Below are 14,233 nucleotides of genomic sequence, written 5' to 3' on the forward strand. Positions count from 1 at the left end.
TATAATTTCTTGCAATTTTCTGCAAGTTACATAGGTTTTAAGTAATACCTTGTCACATCATCAAATCCCTGAATGACATTTATAAGGTAGCAAGCACAGTTTGGGTTTATGACCATGGCCTTTGTGTTTTCAGAATATGTGGAGTAGCAATCCTTTTAACTCCATTAATGATTTTTCCATTTTCTTAGGATGTTTATTTTCATATTAACATATCTATTGTGCCTGTGATGATTTGTTGATGATATGAATGGAAAGCACTGTTAGAAATTTCTTGTGTATGTTATCTAAAGTCTCTCAACTTTTTCAGGTTAATTGCCCAGATTCATGATGAGTTGTTGTTTGAAGTAGAAGATTCTCAAATCCAGGAATTTTCAGGTTAATACAATCTCTCTTCCCTTTTCTCCCCCACCCCATTTTTTCTCCCTATAATCTGTGATTTCTCAGAGGATGAAGAATTACTGTAACAAGAAGCAGCACATTGATTCTCATGATTAAGAAAAGGTATACTAAACAGATTTTTCTGACTGTTTTCCACTGCTGGCTCTTAAGTAGATAAAACGTGATACATTCCTCATCTGGAGTTCATTAACATGCTTATTTGTATTTAGTTTTTTATCGAGATACCCTCATCCAATGTGTGAATCCCGTAAAGCGAAAAAATACTTTCTCAAAGGCTTCAAAGGGGTTTAGAAGAAAATAAACCAGCTTAAAAAGAATGGCATGGAAAGTAACTTCCTAACTACTTATGATTGAGGCCTGTTACATAAAGAAGGTTGAAATTCTTAATGTAAGAATATAATGTACTATAATTTCTAAGTTAGTTTACTGCTTTTTTTATATTAAGAGAACTTTATGATGGAACTTTCAAGGTTAAGGGTTAGTAAAAGTTCCTGCCTACATTTTTATCCTCTCATCTGGCTTACTTCCAGACATTATTTTCTAAGCCAGAGTTTGTCTCAGCATCTGGTACAAATTTAGCTAGCAAACGAGGGCACATGTGAGGCTGTCGGTCTCTTCTCCAGTAAGCTGTGGGTTTATTCCTGTAGGCACCAAATGTTTATTCACAAACTTTGGTCTAGTTTGAAGCTCAACAATACCTTTGGCTAAAACAATTAGCATAATGTCACAAATATTGTAAATGAACCAACAGAAGAATATCTTCCATTATAACCTAAGAAAAAATTAATTTCACTTTCCTGCGTTGCGTTCATTTAAACAGTACAATTTGCTGTATTAGTCTCATTTCATCACTGATCCCTCTTGTGAGTATTAGCTCATAATGAGAACATTAAACCTCCATCTAATCAAAACAAAGAACCTGGGAAATATTAAAGTTCAAAATATTAGGCGCATTCTAATGAATTAGGTTAATATATTAACATTTGACCTCTAAATACAGGAGTTCAAATCTGGTTTAAATTAAGAAAAACACCATACAATTTATCACAGATTGCAGTATATACTCAGAAAAGACCAATGTCTAAAAGCGCAATAGTTTCATCGTTTCAGAGAAAGTATAGGATATTGAATGAGATCTGTAAGACAGCGTAGAAGGATTTTTATTATCTGATTTTATAAAACTAGTATAATACTGAAAAGATAAAGATTATTTACGGTTGCTTATACATAAAGAAAATAAAAGATTCTGCCCTCATTGGATCAAATTCTGATCTCTGTTACTAGTATGAATTTGTAGTAAATTCAGCAAAACCAATACTTTTCCAGTATAACGGAAAAAACCTCTAGCCACCGTATGAAGAATAGTAATAAATTATCCTGCTATATAAGCATGATGACTAGAGGCTTCTTTTTTCTGAAAACACAGTAAGAGTCCAGTTCAAATACTCAAGATGTGTCTGTTCTACACACTGCAGTGTAACTTGTTTGTGTATCTCCACGTCTAGGTGCAGTGTACAGAACAAACATACCTGTAAATTCCTTGTTCTGCTTCAAAGCTATAACCGTGTAACTGAAGTTGCTAAGATGACCTTTAGGTAATGGACCTGGGCAGTCTAGAAGTCTGAGATAACTTGCAAATTGTCACTGCACTCAACACAGGCTGCCAAGCTTGAGTGTTCAAGATGGAAGTTTGTTTCTTTCTGCTGATTAAAGATTGATTTTTAGGTTTGTCTTTGTTTTTTCCTAAGAGGCAAAGAAAAATAGAAAATTCTGCAATACAGTAACTTTCAGATATGCTTGCTTACCTTGGAACAGAAGAGTGGAACAATGTATTTTCATTAACACTAAAGGCCAACCTAAGACACACATTTCCTTCTTCATTTCATCATTCATTTCTTCATTCATTCATTTCCTTCCCCTTTACTCATCACTGGTGAGGCCACACCTGGAGTACTGCATCCAGTTCTGGGCTCCCCAGTACAGGACAGATATGGACATACTGGAGATAGTCCTATGAAGTGCCACAAAGATGATTAAGCAACTGGAACATTTCTCCTATGAGGAAAGGCTGAGAGAGCTGGGACTGTTCAGCCTAGAGAAGAGAAGGCTTGGGGGGATCTTATTAATATATCTACATACTTGAAGGATGGAGCACAGAGGATGGAGCCAGGATCTTTCCAGTGGCACACAGTGACAGGACCAGAGGCAGTGGGCACAGACTGAAACACGGGAGGTTCTCTTGGAACATCAGGAAACACTTTTTTACTGTGTGATCAAGCACTGGCACAGGCTGCCCAGAGAGGCTGTGGAGTCTGTTCTTGGAGATATTCAAAAGCCATCTGGAAATGGTCCTGGGCAATTGGTTCCAGACGGCCCTGTTTGAGCTGCAGGTTGGACCAGATGACCTCCAGAGGTCCCTTCCAACCTCAACCATTCTGTGATTCTGTGTTTTATGAATAGTTCTGCTACTGGTAAAAAAACTAATCCAAGTTGGCTTAAAAGTGACTGAAGCTGGCTCTTCCTTCAGTGTCATTTATGAGGATTTTGCTTGATCTGAATAGGCAGAGAAAGGGTGCATCTGCATCAGCCTGTAACTTCCAGTCAGGACTATGATGATGAAGCCGATCTCCCTGTTGTCCCCAGACCATGGTGTGAACAGTTTTGGTTCACATCGGAGAGCAGTCTGAGAGCAGTTGACCTAGATTCCTTTCAGATGAAACTAAATAGGAAGGCTCTTTTCTCCTAATCTTTTCCAATTATTTCAGGAGATGCTAACTGAGATAACAGATTAGGTATGTGAGTTTTAAACCAAAGGAGTGTCAGTAGGATATGTGCTCCTAATTCACTTTAGTGCTTCGAAAATCCAGATACAGTTTTCATCCCCTTACCCAAAGTTCCTTCTCTCTCTCTCTTTTTTAAAGTCCTTACTCTTACTTTTATTTGCTGATATTCTTTAGCTGTCAGCTTTGTCTTTACATATCTAATGAGCTTTTATCCATTCAGAAAATCTAAATTACAGAATCTGCTGACTTGCAGATTCCAGCCTGCTGCTTAATGATCCAGAGAGAAATCTCAGTTGTACAGTCACAAAGCTCAGTAGAGGGAAAGATGTGGACTTAAAGCTAAAGAGCAGTACTTGATGGCTTTAATAGACTACAGTTCAGTGCTGTGTTAGTCTCCTGCATTTAGTGTGATCTAACAAGCACTGGCCTACTGTTCAGTGTGTTCGTATTCTGATTCCAGTCATGCTTCTGATCTACTTTTTTCAGGAAAGCAATAGCAGATATATGTGTCTCAGTTTTCTTATTTGCAGAATGGATGTGAAATCTTAAAATACTTCTAAGATTTATAAATGAAGAACATAGAGGTAAATCATATTATTTCAATTAGGTCATAGTGCAGAACATAAGCCTTCTCAGCAGCATTTCCCTTATGTGTCTCTCTTGTATTGTTTTACAACATTAAAATACCTGTTTGATTCTAAGACTCTCCCAAGTGCAGGCTGAGAATTGCCACAAGGCAATCATAATGCTGATGCTTTCTCTATTCCTGCTTAGGACTTCATAGGCCGCAATAAGAATTTTTCAGTATACAGAAATCAGATTTTTAGTGCACCTAATAATCTATGCTCCACAGATGATTTTGAGTCTTTGAATTTGATAAACAATGGGCAAGCAATAAGGTGTTCTTTTTTTCTAATACCTACTTTTGCACAAAATCCTGCATGTAACTTAAGCTAGGTGTTACCCGTATTTTGGAAGAATACCTTCTTCAAACAGAATCCATCATAGTATGCATATGGTTCATTCTGAATGGACAAGGCAAAACATAATTTATTTATAACAAGGCTTTGAGTGTCCAAGCTTTGACATACTTTGAAATAAAATAAAGCACGTACTACTCTGAATTGTGTAATTTTCAACAAAGATATGGCATATTATTTGCCTTAATTCTCTGTTTAGGGCAAAAACAAGACAGCAGAAGAGCTTTTAAAAACTCCTCATTTTCTATTGGAGAGTGCCTGGAATGATCAAATCAAAACATTTGGCAGAAATTTGTTTGGTTTGGCAGAAGACTGTCAGCTTTACTGTCAATAATCTGCCTGGTTTTTAGCCAGCTTGCCCGTCTGGCTTCGTCACATCCTGAGCTCTCCAGCCGCCCAGGAAGCAGAAAGGCAGATGATATTTTGGGAATGCCAAAAACTGGACTCTTGGATCTGAGAGGGCTCAGTATCTCTGAGTTTTGAAGTCTGTGTAACCAGGTAGACAGACTGTCCCCAGATCAAACTGTGAGTCTGTCTAGGGACTCTGGAAGAGTACTCAAGAATTGCAGAAACCAATTTTTCATTTTGTGGACTGTTTCTGAGGGTACCTCTTCATGCTCTGTTTGAAAGGCCTCTTTGCCCCTGGATTATTCTGAATACATTACTGCCAAAAAGGGGAATACACTTTGGGTGAAGAAATGCAGAATTAATTTTGTTTTACAGTTCAGGGATATCCATAGTTACAACGGTAAGATCTGGCTTCTGATGTGTATTCCACATATACCTGGTGGATCTGAAAGGTGAACTTTCCCACTGGTGATTACTGTGGATTGTTCCTTGTCACTATGCTTGCTTAATTGCATCCATTAGTGAGAAGCATAATTAAATGAAAGACACTTGCTACTTCAAATAACATATTTTTGTAGAAATATGTGTATTCCGGTACTTTGTGTTGGACCATTTGATATCGCAGTGCATTAGGGCAATTTTTAAAGGTGTTTTTTTAGAACTCATTTATAACCATACCTTATAGATAGAATTAGAGAAGTTAATTTCTGCATCCATTCTTATATTTGGTACATGTAAAACATACAGTTTTAAACAATTTTTCTGATATTTTACCAGGTGTAAAATATTTCACCTGAAATACTTACTTTAAATGTAAGAACACCAAAAAGGACCAATCTAAGAAAAAAAATTCAGAATAAACTAAGCCTGTTGGTATTAAGATCAGTTAAGATTATTACTACCTAAAGAACAATATCTTAGAATTTTTTTAAAATCTGTCAGTACAAATTTTTGGCTCATGTCTAATTCCATGAAATTTAATTTATTCTGCTACAATTTGCCACTTAAATGGGTACTGAGGCAGATGCATTACAAAGTGCACATGTTCAAAAGGGGGCTTAAGTAACAGAAGAACAAAAGACTGAAGTGGTCATCACAAGGTAGTGACATTTTCTGTTCTCCAGGCTGTCTTTTTCTAACTTGAAACTGGTGCATAAACTAAAGATGCCTCCTTTCAATTTGCAAAACTCCCTATTCTGTAGATCATATGTCTGACCAGCTTTGACATGTTTCTAGAGTCATAATTTCATAGGTGAATGAGCTTGAAAAATTTCTTCCGTTCCATAGGGACAAATAAGCTTTTGTCCCACAGCAGGCATGCTTTCTTTTCTTTGCTCCTATTCACAACACTTTCAACAAGCGTATTTATTCTGGCCAGTATCAAGAAAATCTAGTATATGTTAGAATATATGTTAAAATTTCAGTTCCTCTGAGATCTTCGCTGTCGCCAAATTTTTTTATACACAATATTTTAACATGACATACTTAGCACTCACAAAATATTCCAGGATGAGCATAATCAACAAATCCAATACTTGCTGACTATGAGTTTTCAGATATAAATTGTAAAGGTTCAGAGAACAGCATTTTGCAGATGCCATTGCAGTATATGGCTGGCTGCAAAGGAACATTTTAAAATTAATAATTTATGTGCCCTAGATATGCTAGATTCTTGACTGAACAGAAATAATCATTACCCCAAAAGCCTCCAATCTGAATCTTAGAAAAGAAACAAAAAATTAAGAGTTGTAGAGACAGATCTATTGAAGCATTGTGGTCACTTTTGTTAGTGACTGCAGTCTATATGAGATAAAGAAAATACAGTTTTGTATGCCTGGATTGTTTATTTTGAGCCTTGAGAAAGAGAAGAGTTTTTAAGGAGATTTAAGAGAGTAGCAGGAGAACCAGATATTATATATGTAGGACTAACCGGGACCTCTCCTGCAATTACATACCACCATGCCATATGGTATCTTTTATAAATGACCATCTCCATATGCAAAATTACTCCCACTGGGAGACTATTCCAGAATTTAATCTTTCCAAAATCTAGAACTTTAAATTTCCAGCTTAAATACATTCAGCCAGTTTACCTATTTATTTTTGTGCAAAGACTATAATTTTATTTGAATGCTTTCTTTTTCACTGTTTACTGTCTTAGCAGACTACTGAACAGGAATGGTAATCAGCTGCTTTTTCTAGATATTTCTGTTACCATTAGGTATTTATTATTTCATTCAAAATCTGTTGTAAAGTAGATGTAGACAAATCTTTTGGATACTTTCAAAAGTATAATTTCAAAAGGCTGAAACTATGAGGGTGGTGAGGCACTGGAACAGGTTGCCCAGAGAAGCTGTGGATGCCCCATCCCTGGAAGTGTCCAAGGCCAGGCTGGATGGGGCTTTGAGCAACCTGGTCTAGTGGAAGGTGTCCCTGCCCATGGCAGGGGGGTTGGAACTAGATGGTCTTGAAGGTCGCTTCCAACCCAAACCGTTCTATGATTCTATTCTATGAAATGCAGGCAAAATGACTTCAGATTGCTTGAAATGAATGGTTTTACTATGCCGCCCACTAAACTCTGGGGAGAGATGGAGAAGTCAGTGTGACATGAGAAAGAGAACAGGGAGCCAAACTGACACAGAAAAAGACAATGAAGAAAATGGAGCAAACCCATGGAGGGGTTTTTAATGGGTTGTCAAAGTGAATGAGGAACCATTAGGTTTGTTCACTGATGTGGTCACTTTAATCTGTGCTTTCTAAAATTAAGAGCAGTTAAGGATGCAGCAGAATTCTGACTGTGCCAGATGCCTTAAAGCAAAAACTGTGTGAGCAGAGAAAGGTATTGCAGTCATCGCTGCCTTCATGAATCCCCTTTTGGGGATAGCAGCTTTGTGGGAGAGAACTAGTCAAATTCAGAGGTCTAGAGACCTAGGGGAAGACGGGTCTAACTCAGTGCATATGCAGACAGAACCCTTTATCATACCACTCACATCTTTCAACCCATGAATCGATGCCTCTGACTCATGCTCCCTCTTTCATTGATGCTGGAACTCTTCTTGTCTTCTTGTTCCTCCTGTTGCCCTGATGCTCTGTTGCTGTTCATTTGTCTAGCAGCTCAAAAATAATGTTAAGTTGCACGAGTTGAATGCACTCTTAGATTGTTCATAAGTGCTTTGGTGGAACATACAGAGCTGAGTGAGTCTGCATGAGAAGTACAGAAACCAGATGTTTTGCTCTTACAAAAGCTGTGTGCAGTTGTGGCCTGGTAGGGAGCTTACTGATGGAAAAATGTCTACCCAGGGAGTGCCTGGCAATCCACTTAGCCTTCTGAAGGCATGCCACCTGGTTGGGGTGCCCCAACGTCTGCTGCATTGCTGACCTCCCCGAGCTGGCAGCTTGTTCAAGTTCAGAGTGGGCTTCTCAAGACAGAGGCAGTCCAACACTTCTCTCTTAATAGTCATATTGACTTGGACCAGATTTTAAATGGATAATTATGTAAGCCAGCACTTCCCTTTTCACAATCTGTAGTTGTCATGTTTGTTTCTGCTCTCCAAAAATTATTCTATGTCTTACACTGGACCATAAACTACCTCAAATCTAAAATGAAGCAAATATATGGGTATAGCTGTACATAGATGTGTCAACAAATTTCTGGGTTTCCTCAGCCTTGGCACTTCAGCCACTGATCTTTTGAGTTACTGCATAATTCGGACTTCATGGAAAAATCTTATGACAGCTCATTAGCACACAAGTCTGAGTGCCAGCACGGTCTGAGCACTCCACTTCTGTTCTGGCAGAAGCTGGTTATCCTCATCATTATTATCAAGCCTGCCTTAGTTTCATAATGTGTCACAAAACATTGCATACTACTCTTCATTGCTGGCATCATTAGAAAAGGTTTCAGCAGCAGCCAGAGCAACAACCGTAGGCAGCTTCTTAGAGTTCTTGTCACTCCTTTGCATCTAACGTCAGCTGCAAAAGAACCATGATGTGCATCAAGGGGTAACTTCAGGGAAAGCTTCCAAGTAATCGTGTGGTTTTCTGCGTAGTGGTTATCACCATGTGTTGCATGATATTTCTCAATTCTATAAGACACATGATGACGTATATTATTTAGTCAGCCATCCTGTCACAGCAATGGTACTTGCTCAATAACTTCTGTTCTGGAGCTGCCTGGTATTCCTATTTCACTTTCACTAGCCAAAAGTTACTTCTTTTTTAAAAGCCGTTCATCCATTGAATCTCTCTTTGATTTTTATTAGAACCATATTGTGTTGCAGCAGCAATCTTTGTCAAGCAAAACACTAATTGGCATGACCAAGGATGACAAATCTAGTCCCAAATGATTGATTTGGAATAATTATAGATACATTTTCACAGTAATAGTGAGCATAGTGTTATGACATGTTGAGTTGTTAAGTTACATAAATCATACTGAAGTTTAATTGTTTAGATTCTGGATAGCTCCACTAACCCACAGGGAAGATTTTTTTTTTTTAATTTGGCCCTGATCTTTTTACTTTGAAGAATAAGATATTTTAGACAGTTCAGACTTCCAGGGTCTTTTTTTTCCTAGCTTTTTTTTTAGATTGAGTTTTATGGCTGCACAAGAAAATTAAAATATATACAATGTCACCAAACATGTAGTTAAGAGTAGTGAACTTGAAAGCTGAGAAATACAGCACTCAGGCATGCTGTACCTCTATATAAAATATATTAGTGCTGTACATCTGCATTTATGGGATATATAAGTTAAATAATTCTCCAAATTTAACCCTAAATTCAATTTAAAATAAGGAATTGAACCTTCCACAAGAGTTAAATTTTAACTTTAAAAATATCTGAAAAAATTGTAAATGGTTAATTTATATTTTTTTTAGAAATGCAGGTATTATATAACAGAATGTAAAGCATGTAATTTTTTTTTCTATATTACAATTCTAACATGGAAAATAAAGCTGTAGGTTTTCAAATATACCTTACAGCACTGGTAAAAAGAACAATGGAGTCCCTGCAGCAAACCGCAGCCTTGGAAGTGCCACTAAAGGTAGGGACAGTTCTGAATTTCTATTACTCTCTCAGGCATACTTAGCTTTGTATGTTATCATCATCATATTAAGAATCTAGAGACAACTATTTTGCCTTTCACTTCAATAGTTTCATTTTGATATTTGCAGGTGATTGCTTTTTTAAATTACTATAAAAATTACAAAGGAAAATAACTGAAAGAAACTCAACCTCCATTTTGGAAAGTGTGATTGTCATCCACTGTTTGTCTTAGCAATGCAATATGGTAATTTTGAAAACTATTTTGTTCCTTGCCATGAAATTTCTGTTGGGTGTGGTAGAGTGAGAGGTATGTGCCTTTAACAGGCTTTCTAAATGTGCCAGGCATTCATTACTGCTAAAAAATTATGGCAAAAGATCTTTCTTCAGTAATTTTCACTTAGAAAATTGGTCTTTTTAACATTTCCCTGTGGATGTCTAACATATACAGCAGACAAAATTATTGGCCATTGTTTAAAGTATAGGACATCATCTACCAGAACAATATCTGTAGAAACTGAGTACATAGCTACACAGCTATTGTATTGATCTGTGTATTGGGCCTAATTGTAATTATTTTATAAAATAATTTACAAAAGCTGAGAAGAGAGGATGAGGGGCTTCTGAGATCTAAGTTACTCCTTCTCCTTCCCATGCTGGAACCGGCCCCCTCTGCTGCTCACTTAACCCTTCTAAGAACTTGCACTCCTGTTTCCCAGATTTGGTCAAGTGAGACCTTTTGACTGTACTGGGATTCTACGTTTCTTGCACTGACACTCCCAAGTTTTATAAACTGCATTTCTATAGGTTGCTTACATTGTACACCTGTGCTTGCCTAGCTTCTTCTGTTACAATTTCCTTTAAAAAATAAGCAAGACTGTTTTTCAAGGAATATTACATCTAAATATTTCTAGTGGCAGTATTAGACACCTGGCACTCATGCTGCTGTAAGGTCAGCATGATGTTACTGATGGTATATAAAGTGAGTAGCAACACTATAGTCCTTCCTTGATAGTTTTAGGAGACTCTTTTTGACAGCTTTGTCAGAGACAACATCATTCATTCTTTGCCTGAGGAAGTCATTGCCATGAAATAAAATATGAACAGTTTAAGAGGTTTCTAAGAAGCATGAATGTTTACATGGTTAATGAGAGTGTTTGTAGTTACATGGGCAGAATATCATTTTAGTGTTATATATTTCAGACTAACTACTAACTGGGGGAAGGTTTTAATGTCCTATGGACAAAACAGGACACATCATTTCTTCACCTCACTGACAAATTCATCTTGATGCAGTAGCAGATGGTTTCAATATGTCGTTCCTATGAGAACAGCAATTCTGTGTTAAATGACAACTACATTTTAAGAGGTGAAAAGAAACACATTCTTGGACAGTAGGTAGTTGTCTGAGGTTTTCAAAGGTTAGGACTTTTTAATAGGCAGCAGAAGTATTTGGAGATACATGTTTTATTACCCTTGTTTTGGTCTCCTTTTCCTGAGCAAACAACTGTAGGAGCCATGGCATACTTTTAATCCTACTGCACATTAGACTATGTGCCTCATCTTCCTCTGAAGCATCACGCATGGATCGATGGCAGAGGCCAGGTAGAAAACAAAGTGACCAACAGCTTGATCTCAGAGAAGAAATTGAGAGTGCTCTGTTAAAAAAAGAGCTGTATTTTTGTTCATGTTGTTTACCTTTCTATACAATAAGAATATGTATTTTAGGATTAGCAATATTGAAGATGAAAAGATTTTTTGAAATGCTCCTGCTCTCTTTCAGCACACTTGCTTCAACTAAATATGTATTATGGGCTCTGCTAATATGAATATTATTTTTTAATATGGAGGAAAAATGTCACTAAAGTAGAGCACAGATATAGTCTGAATGGGGAGAGATTTCTTTTTCTTCTTTGAGGAAAAGGAAGCTTTATCTTTGAAGTAGCTTTTTTGCCTCCTTGCTAATGAGGCAGTTTTCATGTCAGAAAATGTACCGTGTAACAGAGCACCAGTAACTGCAAAACAAAGCAACAACAAAGATACCCCAGAACTGAAGAAGTGGATGGTAAAGAAACCCTAGTATCTTTATGTATTACTGACAAAGTTGCTGATTTTAAACACTCTGGTTTTTGTAGCTCTTTTGAAAAGTGTAAGAAGATTAATTTTGTTTTAGCATATTCCTTGCAATGCAGTAACCTGTATTTGCAATTTCAAAACTGAAGGTTGGTCTTAATTGTTAAGGTATTTTAATCAAAATTGTAGCGAGAACTAAGTATTAATAGATATGAAGAACATTTCTTATTGGATAGGCATGTGATCTAGAGCAGTGTCAACCTCCAAAGGGAAAAGCAAAAATAGTAATCTTGCTAGATGTGATGTGATTGTTTGTTTAAATTTTCTTTTTTTTAATTTTTTATTTTTTCCTGACAGGTTCCCTTGAAAGTGATTCTTACCACTGGGAAATCATGGGGGTGTATGACAGAATTGCAGGAGATGTAAAGCAGTCATCGGGGATGTTATTCAGTACCCGTACACCTCATTGGCCTATGCTGATTCCTCACTGAATCACTAGGCAACAGCGCTGCTGGATCTTTCATAAGCACCTAATACTCTGCATGTGAATTTTTTTACTTCATTTTGTCTGTAGCCCTAGGCAACAGCAGTGAGATAAAACTGGTTTTTACCAGTTCATTGTGTTTCCTTTAGCCAAGGTAACCAGCAGGGAGCTGCTTTTGTTCAGAGCTAAATTACTACATGTAAGAAATGAAGCAAGACAATATTAACCCTTTGGGAACATGACAAATATATTTGAGTTAGATTGATGTTTAAACTTTTTAGTGTTAAATATTTTGTGAAGTGCTTGTGTAAAAATACTTCTAATCTGGCATTAGAAAGACACTATTTGAACTGTGTCAGCAAGTGCTTAACTGTTGTGTTCAGTTTATTTTAAAATTTGTGAGTAGAAGGCAGCTGCTTGATTTGCATCACACATTAAATGTCATGTTCCACAGACTTAGAAAAAGAGTTCTTTGGAAATTAAGAGTCTCCACCTTAATTTATATTTAGAATTTTGGAGCAAAACAGGTAAACAAAACTGGATGCCTAAATGCGTTAAGAATAACCAGATTGTTGTCAATTCAATTGATTTCAAATGCAGTTTGTACGCTGTAGCTGTAGCATACTTTAGAGGAAGTATTATAGTTTTGCCTAATCTATGATTTTTATTATTAGTGTAATGCTAAATACTGTTTAGATAAATTTTATGATCCAGCTTTATACTTTTAAGATTCAGGTTTCTACTTAACATTTGGATTTGTTGTTGATATTTTGGGTTTCTGTAGAGTTTATTCTTTAAATGAGTTTGTTTCATAACATTACTGGTTGCCAAAGTCTGCCTCTGTGCTTGTGGAATGTGGAACTGTCCTCAAAGTCTACTAATTATTTCAAAGTTGAAGTCAAGCACAAAACTTTTAAGAAGTGTTCAGTATCTTTCACCATTAGACCTCAAATGGTCAAAGTAATATGACTTAAATTTTAGGAGTGTATAGTTACAGAGATTTTGCAGCAGTTTTAATTTGTATCATTAAACAATTTTGCATTGCGCTTAAAGGCATTAAACTATTAATCGTTGTTTTATTATGTTGCATGTTAGTCATACCTAACCTGTCAGCTGAAGTGAGCTGGGCATTTCTGAAAATGTATTATTATAGTTATAGAAATAGCAGCGGTCACGTAAGCAAAGTCAGAACCTGCTACACATTAATTGGGGGTCAGCTCTTTGGCTGGGGGAGAGTCCAGCCTGCATGTCTGTGACACGGCACCAGGTCAGGCGAGCAGAGGGTCTGATTCCACCTTTCCAACAGAGAAGAGGTTGCATGAATTTTCTTCTGCTTTTTGCCATTTTCAAGATTTCTGTGTTTGCAATGGCACTGAATAAGTGTGAAATGTTCTGCTCTTTCTGTTTCACTCCTCTTGAAGACTTACTGTTCTCAGGAGGCCTGTACTAATTAAGCTTTGCTTCTCTACAGCTACATTTCTAACCTTACTACTATATGAAAGAAGTCAAAATTTTCTGTACATTTCCCAGCTGATTCCCACGTTGTGCATGTTTCTTAGGGTGCATACTTTTAAACTAGATGATAGTGTATTTTTTCAAGTCCTGAACAATATGAGCCATACCCTTCAGCCCAACAAAAACCAAATACACACTTAAGAACATAAAGAACCTTGATCCTCTCCTGTGAATTGACACCTGTTCAAATATGAAGCTACAGAAATGCAGAGGTCACCATACAGAACAAATTTTCAAACACAGCCCTTCACAAAAGACTGTCAGTCATAGTTCCCCAGATGCATGCACTTTGTGTAGGTTGCCGTACAGTGGGCAAAGTTGATATTTTGTTCACCTTGTATCCTAGAGAGGGACTGTGAGCTCCTCTGGGCACCAGCTTTGCTCCTTCTGCTTTTACAACTCTTCTTCCTGGTTTTGAATTTCCAAAGAGTAAGGGAACAAAAGGAAGAGAACCAAGCAACAAGGGCACCGCTTTATCACACATGTCTGAGTGCTCATTCTGCATATGCTGGTGTGAGGGCAAAAGGCAAACTGTCATAGTTTTGGAGCATTGTTGATGACCAAGATCTCAAGCCTTGGTGCAGTTTCTGTCTCCACAACTTGCA

The 14,233-nt window shown here is 37.1% G+C and overlaps 1 protein-coding gene across 1 annotated transcript in view; it reads left to right on the plus strand.

The window, feature by feature from the left end:
• POLN (DNA polymerase nu) overlaps positions 1–13,828 on the plus strand; it is a 107,393-nt gene extending 93,565 nt beyond the window's left edge. Inside the window, exons 21-23 of the mRNA XM_075092047.1 lie at positions 308–375; positions 9,496–9,557; positions 11,987–13,828. Coding sequence (XP_074948148.1) covers positions 308–375; positions 9,496–9,557; positions 11,987–12,055 — 199 coding nt within the window. The 3' untranslated portion in view covers positions 12,056–13,828. The remainder of the gene's footprint in view (positions 1–307; positions 376–9,495; positions 9,558–11,986) is intronic.
• The last annotated feature ends 405 nt before the right edge of the window (positions 13,829–14,233 follow it).

This window comes from Phalacrocorax aristotelis, chromosome 4, assembly GCF_949628215.1.
Source record: "Phalacrocorax aristotelis chromosome 4, bGulAri2.1, whole genome shotgun sequence".
NCBI lineage: Eukaryota > Metazoa > Chordata > Aves > Suliformes > Phalacrocoracidae > Phalacrocorax > Phalacrocorax aristotelis.